Genomic DNA, 21,869 nt, shown 5'->3' with positions numbered 1-21,869 from the left:
ATTTTGTTATCTAAAGGACAAGTAAATCAGGGACCACTTGTAGATCATGAAGGAGGAAGCATTTAGGTACCGGAGAAGGCTAGTTACCTCTAGTCAAGACCAGTGCAAACAAGAAGGAGGGGACATGTATATACCTATGGTTGATTCACATTGATATATAGCAGAAACCAACACAATATTGTAAAACAACTATTCTCCAAATAAAAATAAATTTATTTATTTATTTATAGTTCTACCACTTTATTGCTACCAACCCATCTCCCTCTACCCTCGTGCACACATGCTCAGTCATGTAATCTCATGGACTGCAGCCCGCCAGGCTTCTCTGTCCATGGACTTTTCCAGGCAAGAATACTGGAGTGGGTTGCCATTTCCTTCTCCAAAATAAATTTTTTTTTAAAGGTGCAAAAGGAAATGCAGAGCAACTTGTTGGAAAATTATTAAGACTTTCAAAATGTCTATAAGTAAGTAAAGTCACTCAGTCGTGTCTGACTCTTTGTGATCCCATGGACTGTAGCCTACCAGGCTCCTCTGTCCATGGGATTTTTCCAGGCAAGAATACTGGAGTGGATTGCCATTTCCTTCTTCAGGGGATCTTCCCAACCCAGGGATCGAACCTGGGTCTCCAGCATTGGAGACAGACGTTTTAGCGTCTGAGCCAGGGCATTAAACCTAACACAAGGCCCTTCTAAGATAGGAGACTTTGCAACTACAGGTTGCATGCTCATGAAACTGGTCCTGCTTCTAGTGCATATCACTAAACACTAAGTGCACTATTAATTACCTGCCCAATTACGTTATGTTCCTTTGGACTACCATGCAGCCCTCCATCCATTTCGGGAGCATTGAGAATATGCCAGGGATTGTGTTAAGTGTTGAGGATTCCAGATAGAAGCATTCATTCAGTAACACTGAGTGTCTATTATATAAAAGGCCTCATTCTAGGTCCTGGGACTATGGCTCTGAATAAGACATTCACGTTGGGGAAAACAACGAATAAACAGGAAAAAATATCAGATAGTGATAAGTGTCTAGCAAAAAATTAACATAGGATGGTATGATACAAGGTGACTAGATGGCCATTTTAGATTAGGTGTTCAGGAAGGCCCTGAGCTAAGACTTCACTGAAAATAGGCCAGCCCTGCCTCCATGGGAGGTGGAGAGAGTTATCTTAAGCTCGAGACAGGAAAGGGAGAGAAAAACGAATGCCAGAGTGAACAGAGGTAGTGGGTACAGAAAGGATGAAATTGCGAGAGGTGGGAGGGAGCAGCTGGCAGGGACCAAATTACCAAAAGGATTGTTTGAAAGCAAAGGAGTGGGCAGAGTCCGGCGAGAAGGTCCTGGCAGGAACTCAGGCTAGACAGAGAAGTGGTGGCTAGGTGACTAGGTGACTAAGATGAGAGCAGCGGAGATGAAGCTAAGTGGGCCGATTTGGGTCCAGAGTGCTGTCGGCAGCCTCCTATCTGCGAGGGCCCCGGGCCGGGTCAGGTGAGTGGGTGGCCCGCTCAGAGCCTCGCGGAGCCCCGCCCCCAGGGACCGGCGCGTGGCCGCTGCCCCGCCGACGTGGCCGGCGCAATAGGCCGGGCACGTGTCTGGTCCCAGACTGGGGGACAGGGCGCGCGGGGGTCTCCAGCTCCTTCTGGTGATTAGGGGCCGGGGCGCCAGCTGGCTTAATCCCGGCGTCCGCGGGCGCGAGCAGAGCAGATGGGCCGAGAGGAAGGGGGCTGGGTCACAGGGAGGAGGGGGCGGCCAGGCGGGCGCGCGCCCCAGCCGCGCGCACGCGCCGGAACGGGGGCGCGCAGGAGCGCCGGGGAGGGGAGGGGAGGGGAGAGGAGGGGTGGGAGGGGAGGGGGGTGGGGAGGGAGGGGGGAGGGGAGGGGAGGGGAGGGGAGGGATGGGGGCGGGGTGGGGGCAGCCCTTTCCCAGGCGGTAGCGGGGGTGGTGTCGCTGTTGCCCTTTTAAGCCACGGGGCCGCCGCCTCCTGCCGGTGGAGTCAGTTACAAAGGGAGCAGCCGCCCAGGCCGCCACACCGCCGCTCGTTGAGGCCTCGGCGCCCCTCGCCATTTTCCAGCCCCGATCCGACGCGGGCCGCGGCGGCGAGGAGAGGCGGAGCCGCGAGAGCGCGGCCCGGGCCGGCCCCGCGGGGCGGTCGCGGCCGTGACGGCGGCTCCGGGCCCGGCTCCCCTTCCGCACCCCTCCCGCCGGAGATGAGGGGAAGATGTCCGTATCAGGGCTCAAGGCCGAGCTGAAGTTCCTGGCGTCCATCTTCGACAAGAACCACGAGCGATTCCGCATCGTCAGCTGGAAGCTGGACGAACTGCACTGCCAGTTCCTGGTGCCGCCACCGGCGCCACCGGGCAGCCCGCACTCCCCGCCGCCGCCGCTCACACTCCACTGCAACATCACGGTGAGGCGCCCGGCCGCAGCCCCTCAGGGCCGGGCCGGGGAGGAAAGGGGCGCCCCGAGTGCTCGGACAAAGGGGAGGCTGCCCCGGAGAGGCCCCTCGGACCCCTGGGCGGGGCGGGGTGGGTCCGCCCCTTTCCCCGGTGAGGGGCCCGCCTGGGGCCCCGCCGGGACTGCGCGCGGCTGGGGTGGGAGGAGGCGGACGGCGCGTTTCTCCGGCTTTCCCGGCGGGGCTGGGTTTGGGGCTGCTGGCCCCTCTCGGCCCCGGTCGCCGCACCTCGAGGTGGGCGATCGCGGCCGGCCGAGTCCTCGCCGGGTCGCCATGGCCGTCCACAGCCAGGGGCCTGCCCCCGGGGGCCGCGGCCCGCGGCGGGTCGGCTGTTTTTGAGCCCCGGTGGGGCAGGCGAAAGGCCCTCAAGTTTGAACGCGTCCTTCTCCAGTCAGGTTTCCCTGGTTCCGTCTATTCTCCCAATTATTTTTTAAGTTTGGGTTTAAGGAGAAACTAACATTGAAAACTGACGCGTTTGTGGGGGAAAAGTTTAGAATGCAGCCTCTGGCGCTGTTTGAATGATCCCCTTCCCGTTGGCCTGGCTCCGCGCTAACGCGTTCCGAAGGCGCGTTGGACATTGGATGCGGCAGGTGTTCTGGGGGGATGTTTGTGTAGCCCCTCCTGTGGTAAATCGGGAGCAGGGAAAAGGAGATCCGTGCCCAAATCTCCTGCCCAGAAAGATCGTTTTTGTGTCACAAAGTCGGAAAGATCCTTTAAAGCTCTCTCATTTGCTTCGTCTGAAAGCTCGTGACAAACCCGTAAAAAAAAAAAAAATGTGAAGTTTCCTCATAAAAATGTATGATGAGGATGTTCATTGTGAAATTGACTTACGGTATCGGTCCAAACTGCGGGATGTGCCGCTTATTATAACAGGAGTCAAGGTGGTGGTTTCATGTTCCTCTGTAAATACGGTTAAAGCTGACTCTAGCGTCGTTAAACTCCCTTTGGTTAAGTTAGTAGGTAGTTAAGTCCTACAGCGTACCTGGTGCTCCGGAGTCTGCAAAGGCCTTGAGGTTATGATAATATTAAAATAGTTTTCAGAATACCGGGGAGCAGGTGTATATTAAAAAAAAAAGTACAATAAAGGGCTGTACTGAGGTGTTCTCGTCTAGGCGCTGGTTTCGCAAAAATGGGTAGAGCAGTCCCTGCTTTCAGAACTCAGGCTTCTTGAGGGAAGAGTTTTACACAACTGTGATGAAGTTCTGTGGTATGCTCCTGAAAGCCAAAGAGAGCAATTAACTTTGACTTTGGTTGGGGGCAGGGGGCGCTTCAGGAAGGGCCTTGAGGAGAGTCGGATTTGTGGAGTTGGGTTTTCACAGGTGAGTCGAATTTTGGAAGGGAGCCAAAGGGCATTTCAGGCTGAGGAAACTCCATCCGGAAAAAGACACCACAGCTTTGAAAATGTGGTTGGCTTAGGAATAGAGACGTTATAATGAGACTTGAGAAGCCCAGGATATAGGCGGGTGAAGGAGAACATTTTCCAAGAATGGAAAACAGGAAGTAGTAGTGAGCACAGAGTAGGTGATAATAAAGAGACTGGCTGATCTGATGATGATTATTCTGGCACAAGTTGAAGTATGGCCAGGAAAAAGTAGGGCTGGTTTAAATGGCAAACAACTTGTAGGCTCCTGGGGAGGCGCGAGCTCAGGTAAATGGGAAGATGTATTTACCATCCAGGACTAGGAATGGTTCTCTGTAGTGGGTGGCATTAGGAAATGCGTGTGTGGTTTTGGTTACTCTGGTGGGAGTGGGATGGTGGTGTTGCTGTGCTGAGCTGGCATTTAAGTGGCAGGGGTACAGGGATGCCAAGTGTAATATTTAGGCAGTCTGCCAGACAGAATTATCCCACTTCAAGTGCCAGCAGTGTCCTATTGAGAACCATATTGGAGGCTGATGGAGTCAGCTGCACACAAAGATGCTGAATGATGACCTGGATTAGGGAGTGGAGAACGAAGTGAGTTAGAGATGCCTGGCCAAAGGAGGATTTGGTGGGGACTAGGATAATGTTACCATTAATACAAACTACTCAAATTGAGGTGTCAGTGAATTAGGACACATTATCAGAAGATAATTATCATGGTAGATACTGTGTTAATAACATTATTATGGAGAAACATCAAACATATTCAAGAAGTTCAGTAGCATGGAGAACTTCCGTGTATCCAGCCTCAACAGTGATAAACTTTTGGCTAATCTTATTTCATCTCTGCCCCACCTTGGATTATTTTGAAGCAGATTCCAGACATAGCACTTCATCTGTAAATATTTCGGTGTGTATCTCTAAAAGATAAAGACTAAAGTTTAGGCATGGCTTAGTGTTTAGATAAAATCAATACAGTTGGCTCTTGTTGATGCCATTTTCTTAGAGCGGAAGGAGCAAGGAAAGAGTGGGGTTGGAGTTCAAATGCCAGGACTTGTCTACTGTGTTTGATTTGCTATTATCTAAAAAGTTTTAACTCTTAAAAATAAAAATGTACTGTTTGATCTATTAAAAAAAAAACAAACAACTTTTCCTCTTACTCCCAATTATTTATTGAGTTCTTGCCAGGCCCTGTCTTCTCCGTGCTTACCAAGAAGCATCCTTAGGCACTTTCTATAATGTTTGAGTGAATGGTACCTCATTAGTTGTTTCTTACACACATGCATGTCAATTTGAGTAATCCTCTAAAGATATGGTGCCCCCTTTTTCTTTCAGGCTTCTGCATCAGCAGTTTTCCCCATGTGGAATGTGCCCCTTTCCCCAACTCATTCTGTCTTGACATGTCTGACCATCCCCAAGTCTCTAGTCATACAGTGTATCTATTTCCCTTCCTGCTTCCTCTAGTCCTTAACTGCTGCTTTGGTTATGTTTTCTTATCTTCTGTTATGGTACAGTGGTGGGTTTTTTTGAAAGTCTTTTTCATGGTGGCAGGGGAGACTATTCAGTGATTATGCTTTTCATCCTCCACTCAGTAAATGCTCAGTAAATATTTGTGTTGTTGGCGATATGGCCACCATTTTAGCTACATTCTCTTTGAACAAAAATCTTAACTACTTGATCTTAATAAGTTAACTGCCAAGAACTGGTCAAAAGGGCAGAGAAAACATCAAGAAAGTGTCTTGGGTAGTGCATAAATATTTGAAAGGCCACTTAGGGCTTGATAGGAAATGTTCAATTTGACTTCATATGAAAGTGGTTTAAGAAGTAAAAAAACAGACAAACAGTGTAGATGTTTTTTACTCTTTAGGCCAAGGGAGTGGAACTAAATTTCTTTTCTGTTTCATAAATTTGTCCTAATCTTAGATACGAAGGGGGAAAAGGGCTAAATTCAACTTCAAGGAGTCATTTTTTTTACTTGTTTTCTGTGAACTCATGATAAGAAAGTTTGTCATGGCGACTTAAAAAGTTATTTTTTCCATTTTCAGTAAATGGATTTAATCGCCAGTCAGAGCTAACATCCAGTTGTTATGATCACACCTAAAGGCAAAGCAGCTCATTTTCCTAACCTGTGCAGCCTTATTGGGAGCCAGTATAGGACTTTGTTTTAGTTCTTTTGGAATATTTAGCATAACTTGGCAGCTCCATTACTCCTTTTATGGACTTCTTGGCATCTGGGAACTCTTGGTAGAGAATCACTGTTTTAAAGTGAGAAATGCCCCCCAGGCAGTAAATTAGCTGGTAAACAAGTAAAACCTCATAGTGCTTTATTATTTGTGTAGCATAAATCATTACTCTTTCTGTAGGAGTGGCTATTTGCCAGTTTATTTGTGGTGGAACATTTTTTTGTTTAACTAATTAAATTTCTATTCATCATTGCCATAAAGGGTACTCTTTTCCCCACCCCAACAGCAAGATACTAAATTAAAAATGTTAGAGCTCTGAGTTTAGGAGATGGAAAAAAAAATTTTAGTCTTAGTCTTTAGGACCTCAAGCAAGCTACTACTTTTACTGTATTTTTCTATGAAATAGATAATACTTTTTGACCCACATGAGAACATATTTAGGAGAATTGTCTAACAGTGATAATAATCTCTATAAATATAAAAGTGATGATGTCATTAGTGGCTGAATAACACTGGTTTGAAAATACTTTTTAATAGCTTTTCATGGAAGATGAACCAGTGCTGTTAATTTAATTTTTGATGTTTCTTGTCTTTACACTGATAAAAAAGTAGCCCTGACAATGTTATACAAGGGAAATAACAAAACTTGACTGAAAAGCCCAAGACCTTTTCTTTGGTCTATTCTCCTGGGACAGATTGCTTTTCTAGTTTGAACTCCTGGAGAATCTTTTGGAATTATCAGAACTGTCATGTTAAGTGCTTAAGTGGTACTTTCACTCCAGAGGAATCATTGTTTCCATTCATTTGACCAGTTTATAATATAGAGTTAAATTCCTAGTTGGTATCTAGTCTCCCTTATCCCCATTTTTATGACCTTCCTTGAAAGGAACAGATATATGAAGAGGAGATTTAGGTTTCCATTTTGTGAATGGTGTATCCTTTAGTAATTTGATTTTTTTTTTTTTCTTTGTTAAACTTCCTTAGACCTGGAAGAGGATAGTGTTAGATAAATGTCAGCTAGTTGAGGGGCTGGGAATTGAATTTAAATAGTCCCTGCCAAATAAAGCATTATTGGAGAATCAGAGTGGTAAAGCAGAGGTCCCTTTTTCCAAGGCCATTGTAATAGTGTTCTGTGTTCTCTTCTAAAAGATTAAAGCAGACTTGGAACCAAGGAAACCAGTGGTTTCTGCAGGTTCAGTGGTTTCAATCTTTTTCAGCACTTTTGATTTCTCTGCTTCAATTCATTTAGAATGAAGTTTTAATTAGCTGTAATTTGTTCCTCAAACAGTTAACATTTTTCAGATCACGGGAGTGTGTATGCAGTTTTCTTTCACCAAATATTAGTGTATTTACTCTGCTTTTGTGGGTTCCAGTCATGTTAGCTACTTAGTTGTACATTGTTTACTTGTAAAATGATTATCAGGGAGCAATCTGTTTTTTTTTGGGGGGGGGGAGGAGAGGGTAGTTTTTTTATGTTGTCAGGTCATTTAGGATTTTATATGGTACCATATGGTAATTCTGTCAGTTTATTTCATTCTCCACCCCACATTTATTGAACGGCAATGTGTGAAAATAATGTGTCCTATAACTGTTCTTCAGAAGTGTTACAGTTGTTAGACCTCTGAACCTTCAAAAAGAAGTATGTGCGTCAATTTTCAAAAAGTTAAGACACAGCCATCTCCAAGGATTTCATATCATTTGGAAAAATACCAGAAACTGGGCATTCTGGCAGGCAGTTTTGCTGGCAGGTACTTGATATAGAGCTGCACATTGGTCTTGTAGTGGATTTATGTGGAAAATAGATAAAGTTATTTTTGAACAAGGCAAGCTCCTTAAACAATGAGAAGCAAAGAGGTCGGTTTGATTAACCTTGAGTTATGTTGTCTTAGATTAGGACAACAACACAGCATTTTATGGTGGCAGTGGTGGTGAGCTTCTTTGTAATTTGTCCAATTATGGTAACTTTTAGGTTGGTGGTCACAGACAACTTCATCCTTCAAGCCTTAAAATTACTATAAAACCAATAGTATTAATAAAATTGAGGAAAAACAGGGCCCCTGAATAATTAGATGCTTAGATAATTGTCTAAAATTTTCATAATTGTGGTGAGAAAGAGCTGTGTTAGAAGCATTTAAACATTTATTGTGGGGAAAGTTGCTTGAATTTATATTGGGATTTTTCAGCACCATCCATTGTTTAAAAATTGTATATCATGAGTCATTTTAAAGAGAAATAGTAAGGAAACTATCTTTTCAAGATAGAAAGCTTAGTTATTAATCTTGTAAAAGTTTAAAAGCTTGAAGTATAAGAGGTTGAAAGCATTAATGCTTAGATTTCTAAGTTTCGGTAATAATTTTAGATGCCTTTCAAAGTATGTGGATTGTCTTTTAAACATTACACTGAACAAGCCTTGACCATGATGTAGAATTTGTGCCGAAGGTTCAGTTTCCAGAGGTGATGGTAGTGGATATTTTATAATGTGGAAGACAAGACATTTTTATTTAAGAAATCTAGAAACCAGATAAGCAAAACTAGAAAAAAAATCGCCTGTAATCCTACCACTCAGAACACACCACTATCCAAATTTTGGTATATGTATTGTCAACTGGTCATATTTTTTCTTTTATGTTTATGTAGATTCCCTCTCTCTTAAAAAAATCAGTTTATTTTATAATCTGATTTTTTTTTTTACTCAATAATATTGTAGACCTTTGTAGTAACCATTACTCTACAATGTCTTCAATTATTGTGTGCTGTCTTATTATATGACTTGAGCATTGAGTCAGTCATGTCCCTACTATCAGTGGTTTCTGGTTGTTGTTTTTTTTTTCTGTTTTAAATAATGCCTTAAACATTACTAGATTGAGCTAAATCCTCATGTATATAGGTAACATCCTTTGGAAATTTCCTAGTAGTGGTAACTTTCCTTTCTTATTGATGAATTGGTTTTTGGAGATGTAACACATTATATTGTGTAGGAACTTTTTTTTCCCTTTCAGGTAACAGCTTTTATTTATCAGATTGGCAATAACGTTAACAAGTGTCAAGTGAAATGGGCATTCTCATAGTCAAGGTAAAAGTGTAAATATCTGTGGCTCTCTAGAAAACAGTTTGGTTTCTTTTAACCCTGTCCATTTAGCAAGATAAATGCTGACTACCCCTGTTGGTTAGCACTGACCTTGTGACGCTAGCTCTCTGAGAAAGAGGGCTCTAGTCCCAGAGAAGACCCAGATTTGCCTAGTTTAGCTCATCTGACAGCTAATCAGGAATAGGATAGGCTGGTAGAGACCAGTGATCAAGCTCATCTGACAGCTAATCAGGAATAGGATAGGCTGGTAGAGACCAGTGATCAGGTTTTGGGTCAAGAGAGGAAGGTAAGAAAGAAAGGAGATAGGAAAAGTATCCTCAGTGGAAGAATGATAAAAGGATGTTCCTTCCAAGGAAGAAATTCTGAAAGTGAGGGGAGAAAAGGTTGGCGGATGGGGACAGGCAGCAGTTTTAATGAGACTAGTGGCACAATTTTACATTTTTGGGGGATTAAACTCTTTGATATCTGGTCTGTCACTTGCTTCTGCATTCAGTCTATGGTGGTATGTTGTTGTGGTTGAAATAATAAGAAAATCCAGCCTCACACAGATACTTGATTGGAAAAAGAAATATTTTAATAGCCATTTTAGATAGCTGTAGGCATTCTTTTTGGATACTGTACCCAAACTTAGTTTTTCTTGGATTTTGACTGGATCTTTCACCCTTGCATGATATGACGTTGTGTGTTATTATTTGGAAAATATTAGTTCGCTGGACTCTTATAAATGTTAATACATTTCATTATATAACATAACATTATATCCATTAATATCACCATCACCCTCATCAAAATACTCTTGGGAAGCTGTCAGGCTCACATGGTGGAAACAGGCTTTGCAAACTTCTAATTTTTGCTTAAAAGCTTGAATTTTATTACTGGCAATAAATACTGCCTTGGATTTTCCTTGAAATGACAGGTTCTCTTCATTCTTTTTTTGAAAATATATCTATCAGAAACCCAAGTTGGAATAACCATTGTTTGTCAGTCATTCTTTCAAGTGAAAATGGTGTCCTGTGAAAGTGGTTAGTTCAGCTCACAATTCAAACACACAAGTGTGCTCTCATGTATTCTGTAGGAGTGCTCATGTGTGCCCATTTCATCACTTGCAATATTAAAAAGACATAAGGATTGAGATTTAGTAAAATAACTGCCTCATCACAGACATTTGTAAGTGAAATGCCTTTTTCTTCTTTGAAACACCTTGAATGCATAGTGGTGAATACCAGTGCTTCAAGTATAGTTTGGTGTCACTGCCTTTATCTGTGCTAAGGTACCCACCGTTGTTTTGGCACCATTGGTAAGAATGTTAAATGGGCAAAAGGCAATTAACATCTTAGTATTCCTGTAGAAGTAGTTTGGACCTTGGAGTCCAAGGGCCCCACTTAGAGAACTGTTAACATAGTTGCTTAGACCTACTATATATTCTGTCTTCTTTTGTCTAGGATTAGAAAAATTTGGCATAGGTAGTAACTGATCTCAGCATTTCTTTTCTTTTTTTTTTTTTTTAATTTTCATAATATAGTTTTGAGGGGTTTTAGCCCAGAGCACCAATTGATATATTTTCTTTCGCTTATGCAGAACTTTAATCAATGCAATGAAGCTCAAAATGTAGTGTTTTGTTTTTTTTTCTTTTTTTAAGACTAAAGAAAATACAAATCTAAAACAAAATGGTCTAGATAGTGTATTCTCCAGACTAGGTTGAAGACTTTGAAGAAAATGTAATATTCAGAAAGTAGTTCTCACTAAAAATGGGATTAATTTTGAAGACCATCTACGTTTTAGCCTTAAAGAGCTTTGGAACACAGAGTTTGAGGGATGAGGATACAGAAATAAACCATTGCTGAATGGATATAATGATGTTCTACTTCAGTTTTTTTTTTTTTTTAAAGAACATTTGGTAAAATGCTTTAAAAATATTCAGATTCTGTGACTCCCAACTGTATTATAATTGAGATTATACTTCTCAAAGCAGTGCTTCTTTAAAACTGTGTAAAATTGCCATGTTTCTGTGACTAGATCCTAACTGCAGCTAATACTAATAATAATGGCTTTCCCTGATACGTAACAAAGCAGTACAAATGAACAGAGTAAATGTTAGTAGGTGGAAATGTGTAATGCTTAATTCGTTAACTTTAAAAAATCAACACGTAATTGTGCTTTAAAAAAGTGTATAGATAGTAATCGCATTTCTTGGTAGTATTCAGTTTGTGTGATGTAATAAAATATTGGAATTTTATGGTGTTTGAATTATTTATTGCTCTGTAACTAGTTTAGCAGCTTAAAACAGACATTATCTCACTATCTCTCATTATCTCATTTTGATTACGGGTCAGAAATCTGTATGTGACTTACCTGGGTTCCTTGGCTCAGAGTCCCTGACCAGGCATTCAAGGTGTTGGCTGAGGCTGTAGTCATCTCAAGGCAGGACAGGACAGTCCTCTCCACATCCAGGTTCATTCATGCACTTGTTGGTAGGATTCATCTCCTCAAATGCTGTTGGTCTGAGGGCCTCAGATTCTAGTTGGCACTTGGTCAGAGGCCTCTTCAATCCCTTGCCCAGTGGGTTTGGACCTCTCCGTAGGGAACTGTTTTCCATCAGGGGAACAAATGAAAGAGCAGGGGAGGGTAAGCAAGACAGAACTTCCCATCTTTTTGTAACCTAATTTCAGAGGTGACATCTATTACTTGATTCTGCTTGTTACAAGTGAGTGGTTAGGTCTAGGGGAGGGAATTATACAAGGGGGTGAATACCAGGAGGTTAGGATTATTGGGGCCATTTTAGAGGCAGCTTATTACAGTGTTCAAGAACACAACTGACATCGATGAGTGGGAGCCCACAGACTGTCGCTGTACAAGGAGAATGCCTCTCTCAGAGTCCAGCTCCCATGGCAAGTGAGCACTGAAGGTAGCCCTAAGATAGCTGTGTTGCTGTTTGTTCTGACTTTCTAACGCTTGCTATATTTAAGAAGTAATCTTAACCTCATTTAAGAAATCTGTTCTTTAGAAACTACATTCTTGTTTGCAATCTAAGAAAGGAAGGGAAATGAATTAGGAAAAAGGTGAAAATTAAATGGGATTGCTTTAGGGGCCAGTTTTCTAATGGAGAAAAAAATCTCAAAGTAACTTCTGTAATTACACTACTGAGAAGATAAGGCATATAGTGAGTGGATTTAAAAAATTAGTTTTAGTATTTGTAAGGATTTAAAAACGTGTCGAGATATGTATTCCTTTACTTTGTTTAAAAAATTGAGTTACATCTCATCTAGATAAAGCCTAGAAGTGTAGCTTTATTATACTGAAAGGCAAAAAGTAGTATGGTTTAATTCTATAGACTACTTCAAGGTTGGAAGTTTTTGTTTTTGCTTTTAATTTTCTTCTGTTTCTTGAAGGATTTATTATGATTCTAGATTTTAAAGCCCTTAAAAAATGTTAAAGCTGGCAAATCCATGCCATGATAGACCTTTCTTTGTAAACGAAGGAAACCCATCATCTTTGGTACTTGCATAACATTTTTTTCTGCTTTTGATAGAACAACTTTTGCAGTATATTCTCTTCTGTTTGTTTTAAATCAGACTGCAAGTCCTTTTTTTAAGGCTTATAAATCATATAACATGAAGCAGGCAAGATTAAACTATAGAGCTTAATAATTTTTGTTTAAAAAATTAAAAACATGGATTTTTAATGAATTTAAAGACATGGATTTTATTTATTTATTTTTTTAGACATGGATTTTAATGTGTTACTTTTCTTTCTCTGATATGTTTTACTTAAATTTGTGATCATCTTGCCATTTAGTAGTGGGGTTTGATTTCATATCCAGGTTAGCCTTTATGTAAATGTGTTTAACATCAGTGTCTCCGTAACAGGAATCTTATCCATCTTCTTCACCAATATGGTTTGTGGACTCTGATGATCCAAATCTGACTTCAGTTCTGGAACGTCTCGAAGACACTAAGAACAACAATTCGGTGAGAAAATAAACCACACTACTTTTTTTCTCTCATGAACATAACAGAATTCAAGTGTTAAGAGGTAATATGATACAAAAGCTTCATTAATGACTATTTAATAACCTAGTCTTTAGCTCCTCTAAGGTTTTTTTTTGTCCTTCAAATTCTGTTTAGTACTTGGTTTCTCATTTTTATTCCCCGTAACTATAGTCTTAGTTTAGCTCAGGAATTAGGTTGTCTCTTTCCCATGAATCCTAATCATTAAATTAAGTAAGCATTTTTGATTGGGTCCACTATCCAAGGTAGGAAATAGAAAAAGGGAAAAAGACTGAGGTAGAAGTGAGGGGGAAATAATGATAGAGTGACCCCAATTGATGTTTCTGTCAAGAGTCTATATAACTCTGCAGTAAAAACCAAATGAATATAAATAAAAAATTTTATTTTTTAATTTTTAATTTTATTTTTTAATATATAAAGAAATCGGATTTCTTTGATTATAAACTATTAAGTGACCCTTGTGAAAGAACTAGTTAAATTAAAAACAATAAAAGGAAAATAGAAATCACCCTAATTTTTCTCTACCTGATATAAACATTGTTAACATGATGGCAATTTTTTTAATCAGTATTTTTCTTTTGCTTGTAAAATACATATACTCTTAAATATACATTTAAATTATTAAAGTTATATCATTTGCATTTTTCCATGATATCAGAGTTCTTGTAGAAGAATATCAGTCATTATTTGCAGGTGATGTGATTTTTTACCTTAAATCCAAAGGAGTCAGTTGAAAAAGCAATTTTTAAGATGATTGATTAAAAGTTCTGTTATATAAAAATCAAGTTTTCCTAAATATCAGCTATAATCAGAAAATATAGTGGACAGGTATTTTATTGACAGCCACAATTAAAGAAAAATTAGATACCTAGGAATAAGCTTAGATGTGCAAGTTTTGTATCAAGAAAACTATAAACATTTGCTGAGTGGAATTAAAGACTTGACAGCTGTGTTCTAGATGTGCGGACTCCCATATTATAAATGTGTCAGTTATCTGTAACTTCATGTGCCTTTATAAACTGAATGCAGTTCCAGTAAAAATCCCAACAGATTTATTTTTGGAACTTGACAAAATGACTCTAAAGTTTGTTTTGAAGAGTAAATAATAAATAATCGCTCGCTTCGGCAGAACATATACTGAAGAGTAAATAATAAATAATAATAATCTGACCAGATACTAAATAAAATATCAAGTACTAGCACTAAGCTGGACAAGTAAAGGCAGTTAGAAATTTGGAAACATAATCATGCAATTGAGAATTTAGAATCAGTTAAATTGAACCAAAATACTCAATGAGTAAAGGATAGATTATTTTATGAATAGTATTGGGAGAACTGACCATTTGAGGAAGTTAAAGACTTACCTCAGATTTTTTTGTCACAATAAGTTAGAGGTGGTTTAAACATCTATTCTTAAAATCAGAGGAACTTCAGTGTGAGTATTACAAGAGTAATAACAAAGCCATGAAATTAGAGGAAAAAATTAAAAGCTAGATAGACATGTGTTCACATCTCCAGCAAGGGAGGGGCAACAGGACAAGTAATGAGCAATAGACATAGCTCCCTTACCAATGCTTCCCTTTAGGAGATTGCCTCTAAAGATCTAAAGTTGTAAGTTTTATAATAGTAGAAATGAGTGGGCTTATTTTTCGATGTCTAAAATATTTCATCAAAAAATGCTCCTAAAGTAAAATGACATAGGATATAAAATTTGGTCCAATTTATGAACGAGTATTTACATAAAAGAAAAAAACAAACGCATCCCCTACTCTTTCTTGTGCTTTCTGCCAGTTATTTTATAATCTAGTTTCTTGATCAAATAAGCTATCTTTTCTCACATTTATTTAATTCATTATAATATGGATGCTGCCCCCTTTGTTGTACTAAAATTTTTACCCCTAGTTGCCAAATCCAGGACTACTTCTTTAGTCCTAAAGTTTCTGCAGCATTTTGATACTGCTGACTCTTTCCTTTTGAAACAGCCCTTCATTCAACAAACATATGCTTTACTGTCTACCAATAAAGAGCAGGTTAAAAAAAAATTGCTGTGTAGTTTTATGAGAGAACATCATGTTGTTGTTAAGAATGCAGCCAGTCTTTCCACAAGAGCACATGCAATGTTCCAAGATGTACTAAAGTGAAAAAACAAGGCAAAGCATATTTTCTATAATCTGGCCCCTTTTGTATGGTGGTTCAGTGACTAAGTCGTGTCTGCCTCTTATGACCCCATGCGCTGTAGTCTACCAGGCTCCTCTGTCCATGGGATTTCCCAAACAAGAATACTGGAGTGGGTTGCCATTTACTTCAGGGGATCTTCCAGACCCAGGGATTGAACCCAGATCTCCTGTGCTGCAGGCGGTCTCCTGCATTGGAAGCAGATTCTTTACTGACTGAGCCACCAGGGAAGCACATATACAGTGTTGTAAAAAATATATAAGTAAATATATATATATCTATGTGTACACCGGTTTATACATACCTTTTTTTAACCTGGGTGGATACAGGAAACTATTAGGACACAGGACACAGAAAAGTGTTTTTTAAAAACTTGACTGGCTTCTATGCCAGGCTTCGTGATAAGTGGTCAGTATAAAAGACAAGTCCTCTCTCTGACCTCTGAGGACTTCCATCAAATCACTCACTTCTGTTTCTGTCTCTTACTACCTTGCTTGGTCTTCTCTGAGCTCTTATTCCTTGGTCCACCTCTTTGTTCTCTTTCTGTGCTTTCTCTGAGAAATCTCTTCTACCCCCAGTAATTAAATTGTGGCCTATATTCCAATGATTCCTAAATTTGTATCTCTAGATAAAATTTTGTCTCCTGAGTTTGACACCCATTATTTGTCTGTGTATCACATAAATCCAGGGAATCTCACTCAGATGTGCCATGGCTGTTCAAAATGATTATATCTAAAATTTAAGTTCATCTACATCTTAGTACTCCACCACCCCCATCACGTTTCCCCTCAAAAATTTCTGTCTGTGATTGTGAATGGGGCAAAATGAAATAATGAAATTTGTTATCCATGCCTGAATGTGGGAACTATCTTAGAGTTCTTTTTTATACCCGTGTTTCCTGACCCCTGCCTCCTCAACCCCAAACTATCTAGTAAATTTCTAAGACTTGTTCATCTCCCTTCTAAATATTTCTTAAATTCTTCCCCCATGGTCTTAGTTTCTCCCTCTGACCCCTTAACACCTTTTTGGGGAGCATGAAGTTGGGGTTCCTGGGAGGTGTACTGCCCCGTTTCTTACTCCTGGGCACCTCTACCACCCTGCCGCCCTCTCCCCCCAGTGCTCGCAGAGCTCTTCTGTACCAGGGGGTGGAGTGTCCAGGTCTGTCCAGCTCACCCAGCCGCCTCTTTATTATGTACTGAGCACAGAGCAGAGCTTATCAGATGGAGAACAAACGCACAGTGGGGCTTTGCTATTTTTAAGCTTGAGGATACTTTTGCTACTAACTTACTGCTCAGCTTTCCTCATTTTCATTTGCTCCGTTGTCCACTTGGGAAAGGCTTGTTCTTTGCTTTGTTTAGCCCATTCTAATTCTGTTTCTTTTTCCCTTCGTCCTTCATAAATCCACTTCTTTTTCTTCATCTCTTTTCTTGGTTGGCAACATCTAGGAAACTGTTCTGACCAATTGAAGTAAGTTGCCTTCCTTGCTCCCAATCAGGTCTACTGATGGTGACCATTCTTCTGAAATCATAATGCTAAACTTATACATTGAAAACAATGTATATTTTTTAAACAAAGAAAAATGTATTGTGCATCTAATTTACCTTGCTTACTTAAAGTAAATATGCTCTAAAAACCTGAATTTAAAAGTGGAAAGGAGTTATTCTTTGCAGTTTTCCTAGTGAGGCCTTTTTTTTTTTTGACAAACACTTAAGAGCCTATGAGTGTCAAGTGTTTTCGCAGAAGATTTCATTTAATCTTTACCCTTATGAGAAGGTTTTCATTTCCTTATTTTCCAGATGAGGAGACTCAGGCTCTGGGCATTAGGTACTGTATCTAAGGTTGCCTAGGTTCCAAGGCTCTGTCTGCTAGACCACATTTGCCTCTGTGCTTTCAAATGAGTGGCTGTGAAATATATAATTTTATAATCCATGTGCAACAACACTGTTCCTGTTTTCTGTAGCCTCGTTAATGTATTAATGTACTCTTATAAGTTACTAAGAAAAGAAGTTAACAACTGAAAATTAGGCAGTGTTTGAAGCTTCTCTTCCTCTGCCATTTTTTTCATGTCATTCTGCTAGGCAGCCCCTAAAATATTTCTTAAGATTGTTATTTTATCTGTAGGCTGTAACTGAGCAATAATAAACTTTTTTTTTCCATTTCCTACTGGATTAGTTACAATAGTTGTAGCATTATTCATGTCTTCTAAGGGCTCTTTAACATAATGCTTATTTACTGAAATGTGTTTTGTAGCTTCGTCAGCAATTGAAGTGGTTGATATGTGAACTCTCCAGATTATATAACCTTCCTAAGCACCTGGATGTTGAGATGCTAGATCAACCACTACCCACGGGTCAGGTAAAGTAAAAATTCTCAAGTGTTCAAGAGCTAAAATACATTGTCTCATGCACAAATAAAATTAGGACTATTTCTCATTATTATACAACTTATTTGGAAGTTAGTTTTTGTTTTCTTGTTGAATTGTTTTGTTTTAGATACTAAAAATAGCCTTTTCATTCTTGGGAGCTGCTGGTTATATTTACTATGACAGGCAAACAATTGCCCTTGTCCCCATCACCACCGTTTTGTTGTTAATATTTCTGGTTGCCATAACTGTTCCTTGCTTCTGCGATTGTTTGCTTTTGTTTATTTATTTATCTTCACCTGAGAATGCCATCTCTCTGCCCTTTTGTGCTTCTAAAGGCCTAACTCAAATATTATCTCCTCCATGCAGCAGAAGTACCCACTTGCTCACCACCACCTCTAACTTCTCTGGATTTCTGGATTTACCTATTTAGGTATAATTTAGTGACTTGTACTATAATAAAGATTTAACTCTTATACCACCCACTTACCCATCCACCTCCCCTTCCTAAAACATCTTTATATTTAGTCATATGAATAATCACCACTTATCATTAGGACTTTGTAGTGTAGTTTTCTGTTATAGTTCCTTTGTACAACTTGTTGCTTTGCAGTGTCTTCCTTAGTAATAATTCTTAGGTTAAAAAAATTATGTCCTGTCTCTTTTCTGTGAGATCTCCCGTCTCTTCAGCCTTTGGTCTCTTCTGTACCAGTCTCAACAGGTTGTTTTCTGGGCTGGCTATTTAGCGGTCATCTTGAAATTTTTCTTGTCTCCTCTACTGCAGTAGTAGATACATTGTTTTCAGATTTCATGTTTCTTTCTTGGCTTAACCTCTTTTCATTTCCCTAGAGCAAAATGATTTTAGTCAAGTAAAATCTTAAGAAAACATGAAGAGGTGGTACATTTCTGAGTTCTTAACTTCTTAAAAATAAAAAAAAAGTGGCCAGACCACCATAGGTTTGAATCTTGATTACTGCTCATTAGTTATATTACCTAATTAGCTTAGGCTAGTTACCTAGCAATATGTGCATCAGTTTCCCATTTGCAAAATGAGAGAAATACTAGTAATACATGTATTTGGGGGGACATGTAAAGATTAAGTAGGTTGTTACATGTAAATCTTTTAGGGCAGTGCCTGGTACATAATACATGCCCAATAAATGTTAACTGCTATTACATTCTTTACTTGATTGATAGTTTGGTTGAATGTGTAATTCTTGGTTGAAAAAAATTTTAGCTCAGAATTTCAGGCTGAGCTGTTGTCTAGTCAGTAGTGGTATGCCGTTCTTAGTCTTAGTCATCTCTGTGTGACTTTCAGGAAGCTTTTAGGACTTTGTCCTTCCCTTGGTGTTCTGAAATATCACAGTGGTTTACTGAGTCGTGGTTTGTTTGGCTTTCCATTGTTTTTGAGCACTTAGTATGGATGGACCTTGTCAAATTTGGATTCTTGAATCTTTCTTTTTGGGTAGATGTTCTTATATTTTTTGTCTGTGGCACTTTCTCCTTTCCATTCTTTTCTTTGTTCACTTTGGAATACCTACCAGTAGGATTTTATTTATTTATTTATTTATATTTATTCATTTTATTTTTGTTACCAGTAGGATTTTAGACCTCTTACTTGAATCTTTGTATCTCTTGTTATCACTATATTCTGTCTCTGTCTTAATTTCAAATTCTGAAACATTTACCTTTCAGTTTTTGAAAATTTTATTTGAACAATCATAACTTTATAAGTTTTATTTTGGTTATTAATTACTGCTTAGCCAGTTACCCCAGAACTTAATGGCTTAAACAACACTTTGTTCTATCTCTTGGGATTGTGTGGGTTGATTAGGCTTAGCTGGACAGTTTTTCTGCTGACCTCACTGTGCAGTCAGATAGTGGCTGGGACTCCTAGTTATTTGGACATGTGACCGCACTGGAACATCCAACATGGCTTCTTCATTCGCATGTCTGATGCCTGCTGTTTCCTCACATGGCCCTTCTTACCACATGGCATCTCTTCATTCCAGGTCTCTCATCGTGGCTTCTCTTCCTTTAGGAAGGTAGTCAGAATTCTTATTTTTGGCTTTTAAGAGCACAAAAGTGGAAGCTGTCAGGCTTTTTTTAAAGTTTAGATCTGAAATGGGCACAGTGTCATTTCTACCATGTTTACTGGTTAAGGCAAGTCACAGGGCCAGCCCAAATTGACAGTGGGAGGGGTCCATATAAGGGATGAATGCTTGAGGCGTGGCTCATTGTGGGTCGTCTCCAAAGATGAATGAACCATAAGTTCTAAAAGCTTGTTCTCTGATTATTCCTTATTTGTAGCATTCTATTTTTGTTCTGTTGATGTAATCGTAAGTGTCTTTAAGGAGTTACTTTGATATTCTCCCTCAAGCATCTCTATTTCTCTTTAATAAGTTTAATAATTTTTTTTCCTAATTTATCTTTTTTTTTTCTTTTTGAAGATTTTCCTCATATATCTCTTTATTCTGTTGCTTTTTCATATTTTTCCCTTTTTTTTTTCCATTCATATTTGAAAGAGGTACTAAAAGGCTGATAAGGTGTTCTTTGTGGCCAAGACTTGCCAACTGATACAGCTTTTTGGAGGAATTTAAGCTGACTTCCATCCCTTATCCTCCACTCCCTGTTTCCTGGTATAATCATAAATGATGGCTGGAACTGTTTGGTTTCTCTGGACATGAAACCTTATCTCCTGATTGAGATAGATATGTTTGCCAGAGTTCTGCTTAAGGAAAGCAGTGTGTTTTGGTGACTGGACAATCTGTTCTGTAATTGGCTTTTGGTTAATCTGTGTTTTCAATCCTATCCATCACTCCTGCTGTCAAGTGTACCTGGTGTCTGCTCTCGAGCCTCTCCAGGGTGCTGTTGGACAGATTAGCCTGCTGATTATCCCCTAACCTGTGGCTTGACTTGTTTGCTCCACTTAAATTACCGTTCTTCAGTTCACTGTCATCTTCTAGCATGAGTTGTCTTTTCTGCTGGTAGCCCTCTTTTTTTGTTGTTGTTACATTGTGTGTTTGTACATTGTTTAACCTTCATGGTATGTCTTCATCATAGTTCTAGTGGAGCTTCAGGAAAGAGTTGGGAGAAAAGTATATTCTATGTTCAACTTTGCTTCTTCAGAAAACATAGGCTCTTCACTTAACAGTATATCATGGACACAATACATATAGACCTACCTTGTTTTTCATATGTTAATAATTCCATATAGGGATATAACTTACAAATTACATGAATAAGTTTCCTAACTTTGAATCTTCCTTGCATTCCCATAATAAGCATTCAGTACCTACATAGGTTGGGAGTTGGGGGTAGAACACAACAGATAACGAATACTTTATATTGGGGTTTTTCTACTTTAAGTAGAGTCTAATATAGTCTCTTTCCTTTTAGGCTCCTCTTGTTTAATTTTGGTATCAGAGTATAAACAGTCTCGTGACTTGAGAAGCTTTGTGTATTTTTTTCTAAGATCTAGAACAGTTGAGATTAATTTTCACCTGGGGGTGGTTTTGCCTCCCATGGGACACGTGGAAGGCTTTGGAGAAACTTTGTGTTGTCACACTGGCAGGGTGGAGGAGTGTGCTGTTGACTTTTTGTGGGTATAGCGGATGTTGCTAAACATCCTGCAATGTCAGGACAGTTCCCCACAACAAACAGTCATTTGGTTCAAAAATATCAATAGTTCCAAGGTTGAGAAACCTTGATTTAAACAAACATCTGAGCTGATCTATTTTTCGTTTCTTTGTAGTATTCTACTTAGATTTTTCATTTCTTCAGTCAGTGTTAGTAATTTTAGATTCTAAAAAATTGATAACTTCATCTGCACATTTGAAGCTATTGGAAAGATATGCAAAGTATTCACTTTTTGCATCATTATTATCTGTGATTATAATCTTTTCTAAAGTTTTCTTTATCTTGAGGCTGGTCTGTTTTATTATAATGGTCTTTGAAAGAATTGACCCTTAGTTTTATTTGTTAAGTGTTTTTAATTTTTACTCTAGTCCTAATCATTTCTCTTTTTTCTCTCTTAGTTTACTGGATCAATGTGATTTAAGTTTTATAATGAAACATGTAAGGGTACTTATTTGTTTCCTTCTACATTGTTTGATGTTATTGCATAGATCTTAAAATTTACTTATTTTCTAAACAGATTGTATTTCTTAAGTAGTTTGAGTCCATCTCTTGTTCATATTACTCTTCTTATATTTTACAAGAAAAAGTTTTAAATAATATGTA

General features: G+C 39.2%; 1 protein-coding gene across 2 annotated transcripts in view; it reads left to right on the top strand.

Moving 5' to 3' along the window:
- Window positions 1–1,898: 1,898 nt before the first annotated feature.
- Window positions 1,899–21,869, top strand: part of UBE2Q2 (ubiquitin conjugating enzyme E2 Q2) — a 57,446-nt gene continuing 37,475 nt past the window's right edge. The window contains exons 1-3 of one of the 2 annotated variants that reach the window (XM_043489897.1): window positions 1,901–2,407; window positions 12,950–13,051; window positions 17,516–17,620. In XM_043489897.1, coding sequence (XP_043345832.1) covers window positions 2,219–2,407; window positions 12,950–13,051; window positions 17,516–17,620 — 396 coding nt within the window. In that variant the 5' untranslated portion in view covers window positions 1,901–2,218. Of the gene's footprint in view, window positions 2,408–12,949; window positions 13,052–17,515; window positions 17,621–21,869 lie in introns of both variants that reach the window. The other variant, XM_043489898.1, reaches the window with a different exon arrangement.

This window comes from Cervus canadensis, chromosome 17, assembly GCF_019320065.1.
Source record: "Cervus canadensis isolate Bull #8, Minnesota chromosome 17, ASM1932006v1, whole genome shotgun sequence".
Lineage (NCBI taxonomy): Eukaryota > Metazoa > Chordata > Mammalia > Artiodactyla > Cervidae > Cervus > Cervus canadensis.
This window is presented reverse-complemented; position numbering and strand designations above follow the sequence as displayed.